Here is a 23,399-nt window from a genome sequence, read left to right as displayed (position 1 = left end):
CCAGGCCGCACGCCGCCTCTGTGTCCCTCTTAGCAATGGCCCTTCTCACTGCCCCCTGCCCCCTGCGAATCTCAGACTCGTCTTTTACAACATCTAGCAAATCTCCTGTTCATTTAGCTGGTATTGAGTGACGATGACCTTGAACTTTATCTTCCACTCTGTGACCTTCTGAAACGCATTCCTGTGCCTTTTATATTTTGACCCAACGAAGGTCAGCCCAGGAGACAGGTCACCGATCCACAGTGTCTTTGTTAATAGAGGTATTACTGTACTGTGTGTTTAACTGTTTGGTTGCCTGTCACTTTAACGTTAGACTATTAATACACAGTGCTATCTTTCAGTTATGATACAGTTATGGTATTTTACAAAATGAAGTCTATTCGGTATAATTGGATGGTTTTATTTCAGTGACACTTAGGGGGGTAGCATCATCGGTTCCTGGGTGGCTCGGTCCCCTTTTTCTGACACTAGCAGAGACTCGGGGCACGTTTTTACCTTGTGCCTCCAAACCTGAGAAGCACACATGCTTGATGCATTGGCATCTACCCTAGTAGGAAGCGTTTGGTTTGCAATTTAAGGGACTAGAGGTCTTTTTGGTGCCAGTTTGGCCCCTAATTTTATGGTAATTCATGTACCCTTCCCATGCCGTGGTGCCTCTGTCTGTAAAAGGGTGACTGAGGAGAACAAGGTCATATGGACACATGCTCTCAGAGCTTAGGGGCGAGTCACACATCGAAGATACCCCTGATTCCACAAAACCCACACACTCCCCCCGTATTTTCAGACGATGACCGCCGGGGTCCTGGTTTAATGATGGAAAGCAGCCCTGCCAGTGTCTCGGTGCTGTGCTCCCTCTCACAAAGATGCCAGACTTGCCGCCAGTGTTTATATTTTGAGTGTAAGGAAAGTAAACTCAGGCTGGAATGAATAGAGGAAGCAAGACTGCTGCACTTGCTGTTCCTGGTGTTTTTCCTAAACTCAGACAGGCTGTGCCGTCAGGCCGAAGGTAATCAGTTCACTGGAAAGCCCATCCCTTACTTTTCTTCCCACCCTCCCCCCATTCACAGGGTTACTTAAAATTTGGCACTTTGAGTTTTTAGGACTTTTGTGTTTAAGACAGGTTTTTTTCTCGGACTCGAGGCTCAGAAGAGCTGTAAAGATATGACCCTGTGTGTACTCTGCTTAGTTCACGTTTACCTCTTTAGGTGGGAGAAAAAAATTGACCTTGATTTTTTCCCCCTTCCTGGTGCTTTAAATAATGGTCCAGTCTAATATTTGATAGGGATTTAGCAGCCTCGTGGCCTTATTATGGCTCTATACTTTGTCACTTCCCATTTGATTTTTCTTGGGCCAGAGAAGTCGAACACGGCTCCCTCTCTGTGGTTCAGTGTGCCTTGTCCTTAGGCGCATCGCATCTCCCGGGTACTGAGTGGGTCGCTCCCAGCTCCTGGGTGATTTGGTAAAAGTCAAATGTTTCTATGAATTTTCCTACTTCTTGATCCATTGGATCTGCGTTTAGAAAGGGGATTTGTAGGACCTGTACTATAAACATTAAAGAAAATTCTGTTGGAGGGCACCTGGGTGGCTCAGTCTGCTCAGGTCACGATCTCACGGTTCGTGAGTTTGAGCCCCATGTCGGGCTCTGTGCTGACAGCTCAGAGCCTGGAGTCTGTTCCGGATTCTGTGTCTCCTGCTCTCTCTGCCCCTCCCCCGCTCATGCCCTCTCTCTCTCTCTCTTTCTCTCTCTTACAAATAAACATTAAAAACATTTTTTAATAAAAACTTTTTTTTACATAAAGAGAAACTTGATGGGTATCTAGAACACAAGGGACCTCGGATATATGAAATATTTATTTATAGGCTGGATTTTTAGTAGCATTAAGATACTGCATGAACCCTACAAATTGTCTCCTTTCCATTCCCAATTGGTCTCTGTTGCTTCTGAACCTTTTCTTCCACCTGTCAGCAGGTATTTTATAACTCTCTCTCTTCTTACTTTGTTTTTTAAATTCTCTGCTTTCTTTTCTTGGACCCCATGTTGCTTTTTGGACCCCGCCTTCAACTGCCGGGTTGATGCGTTAACTTCCTGCTTATTTTCGTCAACATTAAATCTTCCAGTTTTAATGGCGACTTGAGAGAATGTCAAGAATTCATTTCTTTTTCACCTTCCTGGGTCTTCACTCTTTGAACACCACCTTTCTCCCCTCGGTGGGAAGGTTTTTCTGTTTATGATGCTGGTCTAGATCCAGACTCTCCTGTTTCATCGGTCACCCAGTTTTGTTCTTTGTGATCTTCCTCTTTCCTAGGAATCCTAGGCTTCCAGGGGTGGGAAGAACTAAAAGGTGTTTGAGTTTAGCTCTTCTCATTTTACGAATGAGAGATTCGCCCAGAGAAGATCAGTCACCTGTTCAAGACAACCCAAGTTCAGGCTAACCCAAAATAATTCCAGTATGTGCTTGGGTGGCTTTATGGCCAAAAAGAGATAAGGAGATAAGATAGAGGAGCTTAACTATTCTCCTATTATTTTTTAGTGTCCTTAATGTATAGGTTGCCAAACATGATGCCCTAAGTCGTTTAAAATGTTAGAGCATTAATTACGATTTTTGTGAAGTGCTTGCCAAGCTTAACATTCATAGAACCCACATACTGCAGAGAATGCCACTCCTGTATGACATTGGAAGCATCCCACATGCTTTCGGGAGGGAGGTTCCAAGAATGGAAGTACCTTAGACTAAGGTGTGAGGCCCCGCCCACAGCCCTCCTGCCTCACGTCAGCTCCCACCTTCACTCCAGGAGCGTGTCCGCTCAGGTGCATTTCAGGTTTATCTCTGTAGACTCTCAAGCATCTGCAGGGACCACCCTGAAGTAGTTTTCGGGTGTGGACAGAGGACGATGCGACCGTCAAATGGATGTGTCGTAAGTGTTGTTGAGCGTCCCTACACGAGAAAGATGCGGTTGGGGAGAAAGGTATCTAAGTGTCAGAGCTGGTTTCTGCGGGGCTAGACATGACCAGTTCACAAGCTAATCCGATAATTTATAAACTCAAGAAGTAAAGAAGTTAACTGGAAAGGAGTTTACATAGTGATGTTGTTTTCAGAGGTTTATAATTCATGTTATTTCTAAAACGAATGTAAGTGTACTTGAACTTATTTTCCAGGAGATAAACAGCACAGGTGGTTAACTTTCTCTACCCCACGGGCCCCCTTCCCCTCCAGACAGGTTGACCACATCGGTGTGCACCAGGAGACCGTGGCTATGGCTTTGGAGCCAGTACTGATTTATTCTCTCTCCCCTCTACTGATGGCATGAAGGTTGAGGCCATGAATATTTCTTCCATTGGAAATGCCATTGGTTAGGAACCTCAGGGCCTGGTGTGAGCATCTAGCATGTGGGAGTGTTCTCCAGAGTCACAAGTCATGAGGTCTTGCCATGTCCCTTGGCCCTCATACAGCCCCCATGATCCATTCGTCTCTTCACAGTCTGGTGTTCGGGTATTTACTCCTGAAAGTTTTCAAGCTGTCCAAGGATCAGACCGTTTGAGTTTTATTTTTCTTCTTCACGATCTTCCTTCTTAAATATATGAAAACTAATTTGATCTGCTATACATAGGAAAAAAAAAACACCCCAAAACATACTTCCAAAAGTAGCCATTAGAAACCTTAAAGAGGCCATTAAACCATGCTCATTTTACCTGACTTTTATGGTGCAGGTGCACGTGTGTGAGGGTCCCGTGCTGACGACCGCGTGTTTGTTTTCCTGGCAGGTGTGTCCATTGCAATGTCGTGTACTCTGACGTGGCCGCTCTGAAGTCTCACATCCAGGGCTCACACTGTGAAGTCTTCTACAAGTGTCCTATTTGTCCTATGGCGTTTAAGTCTGCCCCAAGCACACATTCCCATGCCTACACGCAGCATCCTGGCGTCAAGATAGGAGAGCCAAAGTAAGTCCTGCTGCCTTCTGACTTTTCTGCCACTGCTTTACCTAGTGCCTTAGAGGAAGGAGTAGTTCTGTGGAAGAAACCCGAGATGAAGACATAGGCCACCGCGCGGGTCCCGGGGCTCCGTGAGGTGCAGCCCCACAGCCCATCACCACCTCACCCGTTCAGCTCTTCCCAGGTGAAGCCTCTGGCCAGAAAAAAAAAATGTCACTTACTATTTATGCTCTGGTTTTCCGCTTTTTATGAAGCAGGTGACTTATTTATCAATTTTGGTTCTTTCTCTTACGACGAGTTTCACAGTTAACTTCTCTGGGAACTGTATGGCCCTCTTTCCGTGTTTACGTAGTTCCTCACAGGGACACGCTTTTTCTCGTGACACTCATAATACGAAGTCAGTTTAAAGCCCTGCTTGCTGAATTTAACCTCCTAGCCAGTCTAAGCCCTTGGGTAGTAAAAATAGACTTTGTTTTTGCCTTTTTATCTTGCTCTTCATTTTGTAGGTTTTGCTCTCTTGAGTCCTTACGGGGGAAACATCTGCTTTGGCAGATGGGGGCTGCCTGCCTGCATTACGGGCAGCTCAACAAAGAGGGGACCGCGGGCCTTGGGTGCAGTCCTCCGGCCCTGCCCCCCCACCAGCTGTGAGATCTCCCCTGAAAAGTGAGGGTAGTGCTTCAGTCCCAGATTCCGTGTGAGGCGGAGAGGGCTCGGCGGTTTTGGTCCTTCCCTCACTTCCTCTTCATTGTGTGGACGGTGCTGGATTAGCGGCTCTCGGTCAAACCCCTTTGATTCCCGTGTTATTCACGGCCGTATGGAATCTGGTCGGTACGTGAGGCTAGATTTGCTGCCCAAATCTGTTGATGGGTTTCACTCCCTATCCACAGTCCAGGAGACCTTAGAGGGAAGATGTAGACATTCCACGTTATGTATGTCTGGCTTGTGTCGTAAGCGTCAGTTTGGGGAGATAGGAATGACTGGACACTATAGGGGTGACCCTGCTTCCTAAAAACAATATAACTATGATAAAATGGGATTCTGTTCTAGTTGGACCTTGACTCTGAGCTCTGTGGGTCCTCAGACCGCAGATTAGGTGATCTGTATAGGACTTGGCGTCTTGATCCTGAAGACGCACTTCAGTGAATTCTCATTAAACAGTCTTCAGTGTTCAGGGCAGTAAGCTTCCGGACACTAAAGCAGTATCTTGCTCTCAGTTAATAGAGTGTTTGATTTGGTTCTTTATTCAAATAAATCAAACTTTCATGAAATCTGGAAAGGCAGTTACTACCTGGGAATACAGGGCAGCAAATTATTAACATAAGCTACAACAGCATTTTTCAAATTTGAGTGACGTGTAGGAGAGAAAATTATTCCAGTATTTTCCTAAAATTATTTTTACTATGGCGGTCCCTTAATAAGCACCAAACCTAAAGATAGGCATCGACTACTATGTTTTAACTATGAAGGTAAAAAAAAAATTTTTTAGGTGAAATACAACAACACCGCCAAAGCCGTGAACTTTAACCTCATCGGTTGAAGGTGACGACGGTGCTCACTGAGCGCGTCCTCCCCGTGGCTTGTCTGTCGCACCAGGTGCTGCTTCTCGGGCTCTTTTTATCCGTGTTTGTCTCGACTGGACTGAAATCCCTCTTTCCTGCCGCCTCTCCCACTTCAGGCTCTGGGAAAAGCCTCCTTCCTGTGGCCCGCTGGAACGCTGTCTGGCCTGCACTTGACTCTGAAGCTCCCTTTTGTCATTAACTCTGTCTCTGCTCTGCGTCTCTGTGCAGCCCCCCTGCCCCCAATCAGTAGCCCCGACGACATTGGAAACTCAGGCATGGAAATCCCTTAGCAGTATTCGGTTAACAGGCGGTTATGCAAATGACTCATCATTATGCAAGCGATGTGCATTAATTTAAAAGATAAATATAAACATGCCCCGCCCCCATTTCCTCTAGAGAATATGAGGAGGTCTGAAAACGCACCCAGAAAGGCCTGTGGTCCCAGCACCTCACACCGAAAAGGACAATGCACGATTTTATTTATTTTTAAAAAAATTTTTATGTGACATTTATGTAGCATTTCTCATGTGCCAGATCCTTAACGGTCCCTGTGTTTTGTTTCTCGCTTTTCAGTGTGTGGTCAGGCTTGTACCCTGCTGTTACCTTAAAACTGTGAGCACCCTTTAATCTTTTCTGGGAGATTCCAGACCATTTCTAAGGTCCATTTCTGGATTTCATGGTGACCAAGTTTTTTGGCTGTTTCTGTATTTTCCTTGACCTCGGAACAGCAGGCTTTTTGATGTTTTGAGCCTTTGTTTTATTTGCCACCCTCAATGTCTATGTAAAGTGGAGAATTACATAAGAAATCGAGAGTTCTGAACAGGTCCCTACGAAATACAGCACGTGCAAAGTTGTAACCGCCACGCGGCGGAGGGCGTCGGGGCTCCGGCGGAGCTGAATTTGAACCGTGGCCCCAGGATTTGTGCGGCATCCTCCACTCTCTCCAGGCCCATATGTGAAGAGGTTCGCCTGTGGGAACATTGTTCGGTGTTGCTCAGGACAGGGCTTGGTACTTAGTCGGATTCAGTCAGTGCCAGTAAAGGACGAGGTTTGTGGTGGTGACTTCAGAGCTTAGGATCTTTCATTTTATTTGTTGTTACGATTGTTTCAAGGGTAACAGGCTATAGATTGGACCTGAGCCTGGGTGTTTGGTTTCAGCTTTCTAGTTCTTCTTTTTAACCCCTTCCCCTGCCCTCCCCACTTTGGTTCCATGCACCCCTCCCCCTTCAACGTGTGATCCTCTCCGACCATTCCCTCAGTCCTGCAACTGGGGTAGGATTCAGTCACCCTTAGAGGTTTGGCTTTCAGGGCCCATTACGACACTACAGGACGTCCCCCGCCGTCCCCGCAGCCCGGGAATCCAGCCACACTGTTTCTCTCTGTCCCCTCACCACGCTGTCCCCATGCCTCTGCCGGACCCCTGCCCTCCCCTGCCTGGCTGTCCCCTGTGGTTTCCTTCCAGGGTCAGTTGGAGCGTTGGCTCCATCTTCATGTTCTAGCTGTGTGTCTGTGGTGCTCCTTTTTTTGGGCTGCATTTTTAACACGAGCGCCATTTTAACTTTTTTTAAAAATAGTGTCTATTCTATGGAAAAGTTGGACTCTACAGAGACTGATGTCCCTTCGCCCCCAGACTCCCTGCTTGTCAGCATTCATGGTGTTTAATATTGCTCCACTGTTTCGTTCTCGCCGAGTCTCCTCTCCTAGTGTTCAGGAATAACAGGTGGCGTGACATAAATATCGGTCTTCTCCTCTCTGGAAAGACAGCCATGTAGGTCTCCATCATTCAGCCCTCCCGGTCAGAAATCGGTGCTGGGTACACGACCACTCAGTGCTTAGACCCCCTTACCATTTCTCTAATAGATGAGAAAACGTCTTTTTTTGTGTGTTTCGGGTTCAAAATCCTGCCCAGAAGCACATTCTGCATTTAACTGTCCTGTCTTGTTCTACGTTCTTCCGTCTGGAAGAGTTGCTTGTTCTTTCCCTGCGTCTCCTGTCTTTGGTCATCCTAAAGAGGACACCTGCCTTTCGTTCTTGGGATGGCCCCCGTCTGTCACTGCTTTCTTGTAGCTGGACTCGGGACATGTACTCTTGGGAGGCAGCCCCTCATTGTGTCACATCAGAGAGACACACCCTCCGTCTGTCTTTCCAGTGGTAATTGTGACTTCCGTCATCCAGCCAAGTGCGTGTCCCCCAGATCTCTCCTCTGTTACAGCCGTCACTTCCCCCTTTTTGTAGTTAGCCACTGGTGGGGCCGTGTTCCGAGGTCCTACCGGCCACCTGTGCCTCCGGAAAATGCCTAAGTAGATAGTTTATCTCCTCTTATACTTTACTCTGCTATTCAGTAGAAAGCAAAAAAAAAAAAAAAAAAAAAAAAAAAACAAAGCAAACAGAACCCCTCCCCAAAGGAATGTGGCAGAATAAAAGGGGCCACGCTGTTTTTCATGAAATAGTTATTCCTAAAAATGTTAAGAAAAAATCCTGAGCAAACGTCTTAGCCTAGCTAGTAAATTTTCATTCTCTTCCCGAGGCTGTTCTTTTCTTCTTATTGCTCTATGCTAATTACAGAAAAATTGAGAAGGACAGACAAACAAAACAGTAAGAACACCTGTGATATCATCCCACAGAGAGATGAGAGTTACATAACCTTTTGTTTCTTTTCTGCGCCCTAAAAAAAAAAGTGATCGTATCGTACGTGCGGTCTTGTTACCTGTTGTTTTCATTTTCACAAACATCTTCCCATTCACTGATATACATCTGTAGCGAACTTTTTAAAAACTCACGAAGTTGCTCTGACTTAAGTACTTATATTACTGGGTGTTTGGGCTCTTTTCAATTCTGAGCTATTTTATATAGTGAGGAAATGAGCATCTTTGTCACACTTGGTAAAAATTTTAGTTCACGATGACAACGTCATTTGTGTGCTTCCTTGAGTGTGTGGCGAAGTCACAAAGTTCTTAAAAAAAAAATAAAACCCATCCAAACCAGATCATCGCTCCCTGATCCGCGCTAAATTACTAGTGTGTCAGGACCTTGTAAAAACCCATGCCGCTCAATCCAATTAAATTTATAAATTTTATGTGGGAAAAAGGGATAAAGAGCAAATCTGTAAAATTTTGACAGAACCACAGAGTGAGAAGTTGCTTTCTCGAGAAGACCCTGAGGGGAAAGACGTGTGGTTCATGAGCCCTGCCCGTCCTGGTTTTGCTGTAGAAATAGCAGACCGAAGCTCAGCTTGGCTGTTTTCCCTCTCGGACTTGTCCTTTCAGTCAGGGGTTCTCTGCCATTTTCCTAAGCTCCAAGGATTCTTGGTGCTTCTTGAAATTCATCCACGGCGGTTACAGGTGTCCCTAGGGCCTCCCCTGAGGACCAGGAGGACCTGGAACAGTCACTGAGGAAAGGGGGCCCATCCAGGACCTACATGTTCAGGAGCCCCAGCAAAGCTCCTGGTGGCGGAGGTTGGGAGCAGGGGCGTCTAGTACTTTCCCTCCCGCCTGAGCCTCAGTGGAAGGTGTTGATGGATACAGGGGATTATGTTCAGACGGTTCAGGTATAATGAGTCAGTTCAAGGAGGTTGCTTGGCAGCACTATTAGGTACGGAAATGGTTTGTAGTAAATAGTATTTTAAACCATTTTAAGCACAGTAGACGTTCAAGTATCGGAGGAATAGTGGTGTGGATTTTCTTTTCTGTTTCTTTTCTTTTTTTCTTTTTTTCTCTTCCTTCCTTTCCTTCCACCTTCCTTCCCTTCCTTCTTTCTTCCCCTCCTTCCTTCTTTCCTTCCTTCCTTTTTTGGTGTATAATTGTTTACTGGCATAGGGCTTTCCTTACTAAGAACACATAGAGAAAATTGCTACTAACTGGAAAAGAAAACTTAGGGCAAGTAACCGCTCACACAAGCATCAGACCTGAACAGCCCTGCTTAGTTTGTTAACAAATTCCTTATCCAGTTAGGGCACCACCATCCAGCTGTGTTCCTTGTGTTTACCTTAAAGAACGCTTGAAAAAAAAGTGCAAGGGTTCTTTTGCCCCGTGTGCATGTAATGAACAAGCAAAGATCTCGCAAAAACCACGTCCGATGTAGATCTATCTGTAAGTAAGAAAATGGTCATGAATTTCGCCTTCAATGCAAAGGCAGTTGACCACACCTTTACTCAGAATGTGAAGATCGATCTGCCCGTGAGCGATGCCAAGTTGCCTTCGAAAGTTTGTTTCGGAGCTAAACTGTTTTTGTTCTTTTTACCGTGTTTACGTGTTCTCACTGCCTCCGCCCCCTCGCGATGTAGAGAACCAGTTCCCTCGGCTTCAGCGATGAGGGCTGACTGACATGTCCACACACTTCTTCTGTTTTAGAGTAATTTATAAGTGTTCCATGTGCGACACTGTGTTTACCCTGCAAACCCTGCTGTATCGCCACTTTGACCAACACATCGAAAACCAGAAGGTGTCTGTTTTCAAGTGTCCCGACTGTTCCCTTTTATATGCGCAGAAGCAACTGATGATGGACCATATCAAGGTGTGTGCGCGTCTCTCGTGTCCTTTAAGTGAATTGCAGACCCACAGGCGCTGATCTGAAGTCGAGGCGGAGCTGTAGGTGACCAGGCAGCCGCATGCTGTCCAGGGAAGGGCTGGGTGCTGGCGCTCGGTATGGGGCAGCGTGCAGACCGCTGCCGTCGGGCGTTCACTTGACCGACGCCTTTGACTCCCGAGTCCTGATCTGCATCACCGTGAAAGACCAGTGCAGACTAACGGGTGCATGCTCTGATTCTAAAAGAAAGATAAAGGACTAGGCTTCTTTTTTCCTGTCCTATATATGTGAAAAGGATGAAGTGTACTTTTCTATGACAAGTCCGTTTTGTACAGGATTTAGAAAGAGACCAGGACTCTGACAAATTGTGTTAATTCGTTATACATGTCGGTGTATTTAGGAAAATGAGGGCCTTCCCTTGAGGTTATTTAACCAGTTAAATTTGCATTATAATTGATGCCCCTGGATCTTTTAGGTTTTTTTTTTTTCCTATCAAGGTTATATGTAATTGATGGTGAAATGTGCTGGATACAGTAAAGTGTCTGGTGAGTGTTCAGTTAATGAAATAAATAAATATCCAGTCTGGATACCTACCCTCCTAACCCCCTAAAGGGGCACCTACATCTCTTTGCAGTCTTTTAAGCTCACGATGGACAGAGCTTGAGTGTCCCGTCTCCTAACTGCCCACTGTGATGAAGTAAACAATTTTATCCCCATGTGACTAGGAGATAAGATCCGTCAGCTCTCAGAGCGTAGAGGGACTTGACTTCCTAAAAAGAGAAAATAACAGGCCCAACATCATCAGCTCCGTCTCTTTCTCTTAGTTCATCTCTTTTTTTTTAATATATTATTCAAGAAAGGTCAGTTTCAAGAGCACATGAAGGTCTCTGAAAGTCTAGTCTCATCTTAGTTAAACGAATGCATGGTCACTCCTAGAAATGTCCTGTCTTGAGCACAGGTGCGCTCACGTAGTGTAACTGCCTGCTGCGGAAGACCCTCGAGGCTCGGGGGGGTCTGCTCGTTGGCGGCTGGGAGAAGGTGGTGGCCCTGTGGCATTACTAGGGCGAATCGATGCGTGGGAGATAATGTGTCCCCATTACCACTCGAAGTACAGTAAAATCCTCTTAAGATCCTTTAAAGGTTTTCACTAAAATTCCAAAACTATCTTAACAAATTCTGAATGAATGAATGGTCAGGGGGAAAAAAAAGCCCCTAAAAACTGCTAATAAAAATGTAGGGCCTTGGAATTAGATTTTAGCATACTTCGTATGGGGGTGGGGGAAGAAAAGAAGGAAAAGCTGTTGCTTTAGAGGCTTTTAAGAAATTTGCTTTCTGGAACTCATCTTCACATCTGGGAAGTGGGGTCATCAACTTTGTGGTTAGGGTCTTCCCTGTGTTAATAGTGAATGCGAAGGAATAGAAAGTTCCAAGAAACACAGACTGAAGAGGAGTGGCAAAATCCCATGGCCACAAGGATGAAAGAATTGTTTCTGTTCATCTGAAACTTTCCAAGACTACATGAAAACAGTGGGAATACGCACGTTCTCATTTCAAGTATGTGCTATACATTTAAAGTACCCTGCCTTTCTTTATGTGTTTGAGGGTGGCTAAGAATAGAGATACAGTTTGGGGGGCACCCTATTTTTGTTTTTTATTGTTAAGATCTACACCAGCTCCTGCAAGTTTATTTATATCACTTAATAGCTGTGCTGTTCAGTTTTTTACGAGGAAGGAATGAAGAGAAAGGACAGCAACCATGTTTCCCCCCACACACATTCACATAAACGTAGATCTTTGTTTGCCTAATGTAATCCAGTTCGTATCATTGCTTCTGCCAAAGTGTAGATGTATTCACTGCGCAGGATTCCCGTAAGCATGTCGGCATTGACATTGAAAGCAAACCTGCAAGTTAATAGTCGTTCAAGTTATTTGTTGTTACAGGACCTAGGGAAAGCTCACTTGTAAGAATTAAGTTGTATTTCTTTTATGAAAAAAGATAATTTGTTTTTACCGAACAATGTTGTTTTTACTTGTGATGTGAAAACGAAATGAGTGAGTTGGAAATTCCCATTTTCGCACACACTTCATTGGTCTCTCATCGCGGCAGAACTGTTGGCTGCTTTTCTGTACTTTCTGTAGCAACACAAGGTCAGCTGACAGAAGAGTATTTCTTTTGCTTTTGTTTTGTTTTCCCCAGAAGAGTATTTTAATACATTACCCTCTCCTCAACTTTCAGTTGGCAAAAATGTATTGGCCTAGAAATGTATGAACAATCTACTGGAAAACCTGGGGGGTTGCTTTCTTTGGGGTTTAAACGGTAAAACATGTAAAAACTTGGCTTCTGTTTTGAAAAAGGCCTTTTGAAACTCAAAAGCAGCTGCCTCACAAGGCCGCAGAGAAGCCAGGGTGCAGCTCTTTGGCCATCCAGAGATCTCCCAGGGTTGACTCTTGCCAAAGGACATTAGGCATTCCTCCCAGGCCCTTTTCAGAGACCAGTTTAAGGATCTTCTGGGTAGACCAGTAGCCTCTACTCATGAAGAAATTCCAGACCCTCTCTTTCTTTCCTGGGTGAGATGGTACTGGGGAAGGTTGGTGAATTCTTGGCACTGTTCAGAGGCAGGCTTTCCAGAGAAGCTGACAGAGAGTGGGCCGAGGGAGCACCTTCTTACTTGAACACTATGAAACCAAGATCTATTTAGTGTGACTCTGTGGGACATAGGAGACCCCGAGCACATTCGGGAACATGTGTCACGTTGTGTCTTTCTGTAGGTTCTGTAGGTTCAGGACCCAGAGGTTAGCTGCAAGCCTGAATGGTGGCAACATGAGAAGGCTGTGTTAGAAGAGAAATTCTATGTCATTGAGGCACAGACTGATTTCCCTCTTTTTTTGGGGGGGGGGCGTGGGGGGAAAGAGACTCTGATTCTAGAACACAAAACAAAAACCAAAGCAAGCTGATCTTGAGAACCAAATGGCGCTAATTTTACCCCAGTAGAATTTGGAATCCAAGTTTAAGTTGAGGCAGCTTCGTGGCTGTTGTGTTAATGAGAATAAACACCGAAGCAATTATAAGAGGCTTTTTGAGTATCTGCTGTGCACAGTCCTCAGGCCCGGGTGGTATCGGGAAGACGGGATAGATCGGCGTAGGGTGTAGGGAGATTGAGAGGACCCCCCAAAACACCCCAACAAAACCCCAAACCCTTACAGGTATTCCTAGAATGCAGAAGGAATGAAAGGGAGAAAGAAAGCTTTGCTCATCTCAGATGTTTGTGAAAGGTGATTGGCTGGGGGCCTCGAACCCCTGAATAGCCCCTTCACCCGTTTCTGGGTAGATGCGAAAGTAACATGGAGAAGATCTCCAGAAAGAGTGTGTTGCAGAGAGGACTCACTGGCTCCCTGGGGGAGGATAGACAGCCAGGAATAATTCGGACTCCATACAGAAGCCTTTTTTTTTTTTTAAGAATTTAAAAATGACATAGGCAAATAAGCTTTCAGAAATTATTTGGAACTACAAATGCATCACTTAGAGCAGCCATAAAAGTTAAAAGTTTGTCTCTTTTCAAGTGTGTATTGCTCCTTGGTTTTTCTTCCTATATTAAGAAGTGTTTCTGAATGAATATAAAATTGTATTGGAATATCTATAATGTGTTAAGATAGTCCACACACGCTTTCTCTCTGTGGTAACGATGTGTGATAGATATTTCTTTTCTTTTTGTAACATAGTCTATGCATGGAACATTGAAAAGTATTGAAGGGCCTCCAAACTTGGGTATAAACTTGCCTTTGAGCATTAAATCCGCAACTCAAAACTCAGCAAATCAAAACAAAGAGGATACCAGATCCATGAACGGGAAAGAGAAATTGGAAAAGAAGTCTCCATCACCCGTGAAAAAATCCGTGGAACCCAAGAAGGTGGCCAGCCCCGGGTGGACGTGTTGGGAGTGTGACCGCTTGTTCACGCAGAGAGATGTGTACATTTCCCACGTGAGAAAGGAGCACGGGAAGGTAAGAGCGGAGGTCACTCCGTCAGTGTGAGGAAGGGCCCCAACGCCTGGACGCTGGGCTCCTCCAGCGATTAATAAACAAGGAGGAAAGGGAGAGAGAAAGAAAGCGACGGTTTGGAAACTGTTAGGAGTAGCTCGTTTTATTTTTCAATGTTTATTTTTTGAGAGAGAGAGTGAGCCAAGGAGGGACAGAGAGAGAGAGAGAAATCTACATAGTCAAAGCACAGAGCCCTATGTAAGGCTGGAGCTCACGAATCATGAGATCATGAACTGAGCCGAAACCAAGAGTCAGTTAACCAACTGAGCCACCCAGGCGGCCCCTGTTAGGAGTATTTGTACGACAGAATGTGATTCTTTCCAGAGTTTGGTAGTGGGAAGAGGTACCTCGTCCTTCCTTAAATTCCCCAGGACAGGCTTTATACCTCAAAATCACTAAAAAATCTGAGTTGCAGCATTTGTATTCTTTTTAAAATAATAAGTGCACATCTCCAATGGACAAGGAGTTTTTAAAAAATGCCTATTAACCCTAATAAATCAAGCAAGATTATATTGTAATATTATTCTGGTGGTCTCAAAGTTGGATTGTTCTAGAAAGAGTCTGCATTGCATTTGGTGTTTGTATAACTTAAATCTTTTGCTCTACAGTAGTGCTCCCTCCATTGTATTTTGCTTTTTAATGTGCTATTGATTTGTTTAAAAAATTGGGTTGTACGTCCTGCATATCATCGCCCATGTTTCTGGATCTGGGTAATTGCTTCCTTTTGGCATTGTTTAATTTGCTTCTTATTATCTCACAATTCTTAGAAATTTGGTTGGACCCGGGTTGAATCTTTAGATAAGAATAGGGGCTGTATTCTTTTTGTGTCAAGTCCCAAGACACCCAATGGGGGCTCGTTTCTCTTAGTGATATTGTGATCCATCATTGGGTTCAGATACAGTGTACTATTAAAGAAATTATCTTCATTGCTTTAACTTAAGGCAATAAAACCAAATAGTTTTCCTTGGGGAAACGGTGTAAAAAGTACACAGGAATGGGTTGGGAATCAGTATATATTAGGTCCTTGAAAAGTTTGTTAAATTAAGTGTTTTGAGCATGACTTTGTAACCTCGTTTATACCGTTTGATTTGGGTGGCTCACGGGGTTGACATGCTTTACCTGGCTGCCATCTCCACATGGTACGAACTTTCTCTGCGCATTGGTCACACTGCAAAAAGATGTTTTATTTGGTCTGACTCTACTTAATTCAGTGTCTTTTCATGTAATTTGCTTACAGAATATACATGGGTGTAGTAGCACATTGCTTATATAATCATCTCAACTTTTGGGTCCCCAGGCGGGCCACAGCATCTTAAGAATACTCATTGCAAATACTAAGTAGTTCTTAAGGGGCAATGCTTGGTTCATCTACTGTATAAATACACTACCTGTGGGTATCTCTCCACGCCCGATGTGGTGATTCTAGGAAAATTCTTTTTTCCTTGGCACTCAAACTGCATTTTACAAACGCTGAAACAGGAGCAGACCTCCAGCTCAGTAGCCCAGAGCTTTCATTTCTTAAAACATTTGAGTTTTTGGTAACCAGCTTGGAACATTTCAAAATTCCCTCCCTCCCTCCCTGCCTGCCTGCCTTCCTTCCTTCCTTCCTACCTTCCTTCCTTCCACAAACTACCTTTTATCTTGCACTTCGGACAATCACTGGGTCTAGAATAAAAGACGAAGAGACAGCTCCGAGAAAGATGTGGGGGGATGATGAAATCTAACACTTAACTCGAACTCCTTTCTCTAGGACGGTGGCATAAAACCCGCCACCCTGAGCTGGCTGTGTGCGCAGAATGTGCCAGGCCCGGTGCGTGTCCCTCCCGTTGGAAACAGCCATTCGTCCCGAGGAAGTGTGGGCTTAGTAGGATTTTAGGATTAGCTTTGAAGACGTTGAGACCCTGCCTCTTGGAACGCGGCACATCAGATTTGGTTGCATTTTCAGTGCGGCTAGTGCACTGGTGGCTGGAGAGAACTACAGGGAGGCAAGGAAGGGAAAAAAACGGAACGTCTTTCTTCCCAAATCAGTGAAGTGAACAGCGTGCTGTCCGTGTGTCGGAAGCCTGTGCACACGTTCCGCTGTTAAGAACCAGACCAGATCCCTGCACCTCCCGATGGCCCGCCTACAGTCTCTGCTCCCATTCTGTTCTTCCTCCCTCCTGTCCAAACACTCCTGTCACTTCTCCATTTAAACCGCAAACCTCTGATCTCCTGCCCCCTGTCCTTTCTGTCTCTTCCCTTCTGATGGCCAAGCAGCCTCCTTGCTGGCTGCGCTTTCCTGCTCCTGGTTCCTCCTCCTCAGCCTCCTTGGCTTTCAGCTCCACCTCGTCACCAAACCCACCTCCCTAACTGTCAAGGCAGGTTGACATTATTTGGTCTTCTCAGTTGACACCCTCCCCCGCCTCCCCTGCAGTATTTCACACCATTGGCAGGACTTCCTAGAAGCATTTTCTACCCCAAGCGTTGAACACTGCTCTCCCTCCTGAGTTTTCTCCCGGTTGCTAGGACACCCACCAGGTTTCTGTCCTGGAAACATTCCACTCTCTCTCTGGGAGATTTCAGTTAGTCTTGTGGCTTCACCTCTCATATATGTATACGGGCACATAACTTCCAAATCCCCATCCTCAGCTGCGGTTTCTTGCCTACATTCCAGTCCCCCAAGTCTAGCCGCTTATCAAGTGTTTCAGTTTCTTGGATCATTCACAGAAACTCTTAGCCTGTCCAGCACGGAATCCAAGCTGCCGCCACCTCCCCCCTACCCCCAGGCTTTGCCACCCGAAGCTTGGTCAGATGACCTGACTTGATGATTCCTTCCTCGTCCCCAGCCTGCCCCCTCCCTCATCCATGCATTTCATCCCTTCCAGTCCACCCGTTTATCTTTGTTCAGGCGATGATCTTTGTTCATTGTCACCTGAGGATGATTCTCACTGTAGCCAGAGAGAGCTTTCCGGTTGTGCAGCGTTGCGTCACCACTGCCTTCAGTCGTCCGGCGGGCCCCCTCGTGTCCTCTATTCCCTTTTCCTCTAGCTGCATCCTACATGGGGCATGCTAGACAAGCGTGGCCATCCCACTGGCTCTAAACGTTTGCCCGTGCATCTCTGGGGCTCTTGGGTGGTGGTCTGAACTTGAAGGAGTGCACCCTTCTCGTGGCGAACTTCTCTTTGTCCTTTGGGTCTCGGCTGTAGACATCACCTCATCTGGAAGCCTTCCGTGCTCCCTTCTTCCTGCAGGTTTCCATGGCAGCTGGAGTTTCCCTTACCTTATCTCTCACCGCTCTGTGAAGGCTGCCTCTCACCTCTTTCTCACAGTAGATGCTCTGTGCTCTTTCTCTCTTCGGTTCCCATCCAAAGCTCTGGGGCTTCTGTTCCCAGCTCACAGTAAGCTGATACATATTTCTCAAATAAGTGGGTCAAGAACGAGTACTGACTTGGAAGACATCTAACCCCTCTAAGACTTGACTTTCTCATCTTTAAAATGGGAGTCGTGCGTAGTTTAGTGACCGCAGAGTCTCCTGTTTTGTCGGTAGCTAGAGAGAACAGCACGTGAGGCCATAAGCAGCCTTCAATCCGTTTGGATTTAAGGTGAGATATAAATATGAAATCATACGGGATTTGAAAATTGTGTCGGGTCAGACGTCCCAGGAGAGCATAATGTTTTACTTCCGTCAGGCGTGAAGTTATTGGAAAGCTCTGATTTACTGGATTTCCCCGTGGAATACCCTCCAGTGTTCTGACTGTAGGTAAATGTTCTGAGCCAGTGAACCGTGAAGGGACACTTGACTTTAATACTGTAATCGTGGCTTTAAAAATAAATACATGCGTGTATAGAATCATTTTGAGAATAACGTAAACATGCTCTGCCAACCACATTACAGCATCTGCCTGAGCCTTATTGCTGTTAGTACGGGGATTGTTTTGGAGAGATTTTAAGTTAGGAGTATTAAGTCCACGTGGCAGAGATTAAAAATTTATGTCAAGATAATTCACTGCTTCCTCTTTTAAGTTGGCCTTTTTTTGGTCTCAATAAGTGTTTTTCTTTTTTTCCTCTCCTCAAGTCCTATCCAAAAAATTTTTACTAAAAAATATTTTGTAGAGTTCCATGCCAAAACAAAGATACTCCGTAGCTTTGTCGTCAAGATTCAAAAACACGGTTCCAACTCTGTTATTTATTTCGTAGCTAATTTCTTTATTTCTTTAGTGCATATATGTAATTTCTTACTAATACTACCAGTAACCCCCAAAAGTTTAATTTGCTTTTTAGTAATTTGTTATAATCTGATACTAAGTAATTTAAAAAACGTGGGGCAGTTGGTCCCTAAAAATACACAGAGATGTAATAATTTAAAAACAATTTGCCACTTTCTTATTTTTGTTATTTAAAAAATAGTGGGGTGCCTGGGTGACTCAGTCGGTTAAGCATCCGGTTTTGGCTCAGGTCATGATCTCACGGTTCGTGGGTTCAAGCCCCACTTTGGGCTCTGGGCTGATACTTAACTCACAGCCTGGAGCCTGCTTCTGATTCTGTGTCTCCCTCTCTCTCTGACCCTCCGCTGCTCACGCTCTGTCTCCCAAAAATAAATATAAAACATACAAAAAAATTTAAAAAATAGTTAAAGCAGCCACATTTAGAAATGATTGTTAAACAGAAATTCCATCAAGAGAAACCAGTTTAAAATTAAACCCTTTTGACAATTGATATTATTGTCTTGTGGTGGGCAGGCTTTAGCTGTCCTTTTAAATCACAAGCTCTTTGAGGACAAGTTCTAAATCAGTTTACTGTGGTGGCCTCTGTGTTTTGTGATGTTGTGCCTTGCACGTTCTCTTTGGGAGCACTGATTAGAGAAGTTCTCAGATCATCGCCTGCCCGTTTGGAAAGGGCTTTTGTGTTAATCACGCCTAGGCTTGGGCTGTGACGGCTTTGACCACAGAAATCCCTTCATCTTCTCTGTGTTCCTACTCTCCTATACAGAAACAGGAAAATGAGACGTATTATTAATCTCATGATCTCATCTCCCCGTTGAGCCTTTCCCCAGATAAATGTACAAATACACAGAATTTTGTATACAATTCTAGAGGCTCAGTTACCTCCTGACATTCTTTCTTGGTCGCTTGAGGGGTCTTCTGGGAACCTCACATTAGGATCCCCTCAGTGAGGTAGTGACATTCTCACAGACTATGCCTTCTGCATTTACGCAACCTGACGGTAAATAAAAAAGCAAAAGTTGTCTGTATTCGTTCAAATCTTGAAAATTACCAGGTGATCTGTGATGATTGCAGCCATTTTCTCATTTGTCGTCGGGTACCCCTGTATGTTGAGAAATCATTACGGAACTCTTTAGAGCTTAACCAGAGGACCATTTACTGAATGATGGGAGTCAGATGCCATTGAAATTTACCTTACAAGACACTTTGAGGTTCTTTGAAGGTGGAGATGTCCAGTTCCCACTCTGTGTCTAGAATTGGGAGGAGGAGCTAACTTACTGTCATTATTTATTTTTTGTTCAAATTATTTGAGATTTGGCCATTGGGAGCTCCTATGAGTTGGCTCCTGTGTCCTTTCCACATACCCTCATTTTTGAGATTTCCTTATTTCCGTCTACATATTCCTGGAGCGTCTTGTGATTTCCCTGCTCCAGCCCTGCAGTCAGCTGCTGATTCCTCCAAGGAGACTGGTTTCTTTTGCTGAGAATGAGAAACATCTGTCTTCAAGAGACTGTCTCTCTGCGTATTTTGACGATCGCTTAGCATGGGAAACCATAATTGGGGAAACAGAGTATAGGTGGAAAAAACCAGGGGGCTTCAGAGTGACTTCCCAGTTACTAAGTGTGAGCTAATAATGTACTTGGCAATTCATGGGTTCTTATCAGATGTTCTTGGAATTACAGTAAGCCAAAGCTTGTAAAATACACCCAGCTGTTGGAGGGAATATTTAAGAGACATTTTCTAGAATAAGGAGGAAAAGGACAGCTACAGACAGTCCATTGCTTTCTGGAAAATGATGTTTACAGTTGACCAAGAGAAGGCAGAAATACTTGCCTATTTTGCTTCTTCAGGGAAAGTGGAACCAGTGTCATTGAGGGAGAAATGGATGCCCAGGAGAGAGAGAGAGAGCAAGGCTCTCACTAGTGTAAATAAATTCACTTTTCGAACTCTGTACGTGGGAGCTTGCAGATGTTAATATAGATACATTTTAATCATGGAAAATGGGGTGACCTTGTCTAAAAGGAGAAAGTTGGGTAGATTCTGAAACATGGCAGATAAGTTCATTCCGCCTTACTGAACCCACACATTTCCGAGACCAGATTGTCAAGTAGCTGGTCCTGATCACCAGGAACAAGAATTTGACAAAGACTAAGGACCGGTGATTCCCAGGTAAATCTTCCTTCCTTTTGTTCCCAGGGTACTTGGTAGGTGAAATAATGCCAGAGAGAGGCTGACTGGGTTTCAGTAGCTTTTGAGAGTATCTTGCTTCCTACTCTTTTGTGTAGGAGAGTACAGAAGGACCTTCATGAAATACTGAATTGCTGGCTGACTCTAGGCTCACTGCTGTGTTGGGAGAAACCTCCATTTTTGGATCAGATTTTACCTAGCATTCCTGTCAGTGACTTTTGATTATAGGGCAAGAATCTGGGAAGGATTTTACAAGGTAAATCTTTTTTTTTTTTTAGGTTTTGTTTATTTATAGATAAATAAGAAGAGACAGAGGCAGCGCAAATTGGGGAAGGACAGAGAGAAAGAGAGAGAGAGAAGGCACTGTGAGCGCAGAGCCAATGTGAGGCTTGAACTCATGAACCCATGAGATCATGACCAGAGCCGAAATCAAGAGTCCGAGGCTTAACCGACTGAGCCACCCAGGCGTTCCCATGTTAACTGTGTTTATTGTCATGGGGTGCATGTTTTTGGATTACTCTGTGTGGCAGGGCATGTCATTGCACATTTCATTGGATATTGAGTGTAAAACCCCAAACCAAGGGGTGTACAGAAAAATTAGCACAAAGTAGGAGGCAGATGTGTCAGTGTCTCAAGTCCTGGTGACTAGAGCACGGGGCCTGCTTCTGAAAGTCCGTTAGGATTTAGGCTCTGGGGGAGCTAGAGCCGGAGCTGCTGGGGGGTCTGGCGGGGGTGGGGGTGGAGGGGAATCCCTGGCAGAACCAGTGTTCCCTGTGATCAGAGCCCAGGAGATGAGACCCATGAGCAGATCACGGAACTTTAGGGAAGCTGCCTGCACAGCCGCCATGGTCTGTCTGTCTGTCTGTCTGTCATGGGTGGGCCCTCCCTGTGTGTTGACGGTGGAGTCCACGAAGCCCTTGGCCACCTCGCCTGGACTTCTTCGTGCCCTCCTCCCGCTCCCGTGTCTTCTCTTGTGGTTCCAGCCACACACAGCTGCCTAGGTTCCTCACACACACCGTTTTCTTTGTCATCTTTACCACTTCATTCTCTTGGCTGGGAAACCTCTCCTTGCCTCCTGCCTGGCTGCTCCTGTTGGGGTTCAGCTAGTGGTGGCCCGCAGAAGTGCCCTGCCCGCTGTCCCTCCTTCCCCCAAGTTGTCCCGCGCACCTGCAGATGCTGCGGGTACCATCCCTGCGGGGGAGTCGTCGATTTTCTCCATCTTCCATGCACTGTCCTGTCCTCGCAGGCAGGAAAATCCCGGCGAGAACAAGCAGGATCTCGGTCGGTGTCGTGGAATGAATTGAGGTGCGCCGCAGCCCCCTGCGGCCTGCTGGTCGTTTAGGCTTTCGACGGGGTCCGCCACCATCCCTCCATTTGGTGACTGTAGGTTGCCCCTGGAGTTTCATGTTGCCGCCTGGCGGAGGTAAGCCTCTGGCAGGAATGCACAGCCCAGAGGGAATGGGTCAGTGTGGGCTCCCCATGTAGGCCCTGGAAAATCACTTAAAGCATGGCCATTGCAGATACCAGGTTTCGTCCTTGCACTTGAAGTAGGGCCCGTACGGTGCCCTTCTAAATATCCGCCCCCAGCAAGGCGTGCAGGCAGTGATGGGTCAGAGCAGGGTGCCGCCTGGCACCTCGGTGACTCAGGTGATTACTTTGGCGTGTATGGTGCAGTGCCCACCAGGGCTGCTGTTATTTTGGTCTGAAGAAGACCCTTCCTCCTCGGGCTTCTCCTGTTTATCTCTCGAGGCTCAGGGGGTCCAGGCTCGCTTGATGCCAGGCTGGTACTCTCGTCAGACGGGAGAGCTACGAGGCGTGGGCCTGTCTGCTCTCCAAGAATGTTACCAGGCCATGCCGGCTAAAAACCTTTCTGAAAGTCATTGCCTGCAGCCAGGGACTTACCTCCCCTCATCTGCCCCAGATGAGCAGTTTTCTCTCCCTCTGCCTCCACCACACCAAACTGATGTCCTCCCCTCCCTCGAAACCCCTCCTCTTGTTATCTGTCAAAGCTCAGTCCCTTCTTGTGGAAGGACAGCCGTTTCTTTCATGACTCGAGGTACCCAGATTTGCCCTGGGGTTAGGTTTATCAGCTCGGTGCTGACCATGACCTTTAGGGTTTAGAATATCGGTACAGTGTTGTGGTTCTGCTAAATTATGTGGGGAGACTTTTATGTACTTGTCCAGGAATGCAACATCTTTTTGTAATTTTTTTCAGGAAAACATATCCCTAAATCCAACTGGCAAGACCAGGTTTTTAGATTTTTTAAGAATTAAACATACAATTCTTCCTATGAAGTTGATACTACCTTGACTCCCAGAGCAGCTGGGAAATAATTTTATGTTACCTAAGTGGGGGCGGCAGAGGAAATAAAAAGCAAATCCAGCCATAATGGATTAATAAGGAACCGTAAGATAGCACTAGAAGGTAAGTGAGAGCTTGCGAATTCCCACTCAGTTCAGTTAACAGACAAAACTTCAGACCCAGAAGGATCGCGGGATATTTTTCAGACTGTAACCCTTGTGCCAGGGCCTGGGACCTCGGAGTCCTTCCCTCCACCTTGAGGTCAGGGTGTGGGTTTCCAGGTTACGAGCAAGAACAGACTCTCATTTGGCAGAAGAAGGGCCAGAACTCGGGGCAAGACTGGAGCAAAGAGGAAGCCAGTGTCTAGTTCTTCCTTCACGAGTTCCGCACATCCACGTTCTGGCCCGGTGTGCGTGGCCCACGCTGTTGCAAATAAGAATTCGGAAGGCTTGGGGGTGCCTGGGTGGCTCAGTCGGTTAAGCCTCCGACTTCGGCTCAGGTCAGATCTCACGTTCGTGGGTTCGAGCCCCGCATCAGGCTCTGTGCTGACAGCTAGCTCAGAGCCTGGAGCCTGCTTCCAGTTCTGTGTCCTTCTCTCTCTGCCCCTTCCCCTCTCATGCTCTGTCTCTCTCTGTATCAAAAATAAATAAAACATT

The 23,399-nt window shown here is 45.8% G+C and overlaps 1 protein-coding gene across 3 annotated transcripts in view; it reads left to right on the top strand.

Annotated features, from left to right (window-relative positions):
* Positions 1-23,399, top strand: part of ZNF532 (zinc finger protein 532) — a 107,895-nt gene that overhangs the window by 64,778 nt on the left and 19,718 nt on the right. For 2 of the 3 annotated variants that reach the window (XM_029922035.1, XM_029922034.1), the window contains 3 exons: positions 3,764-3,940; positions 9,840-10,002; positions 13,735-14,016. The exons of the other annotated variant lie outside the window; for it this stretch is intronic. In XM_029922035.1, coding sequence (XP_029777895.1) covers positions 3,764-3,940; positions 9,840-10,002; positions 13,735-14,016 — 622 coding nt within the window. The remainder of the gene's footprint in view (positions 1-3,763; positions 3,941-9,839; positions 10,003-13,734; positions 14,017-23,399) is intronic. 3 annotated transcript variants of the gene reach the window in all.

This window comes from Suricata suricatta, chromosome 14 (assembly GCF_006229205.1).
Source record: "Suricata suricatta isolate VVHF042 chromosome 14, meerkat_22Aug2017_6uvM2_HiC, whole genome shotgun sequence".
NCBI classification, from domain to species: Eukaryota; Metazoa; Chordata; class Mammalia; order Carnivora; family Herpestidae; genus Suricata; species Suricata suricatta.
The sequence above is the reverse complement of the archived record's forward strand: the minus strand, read 5'-3'. Positions and strand labels throughout refer to the sequence as shown.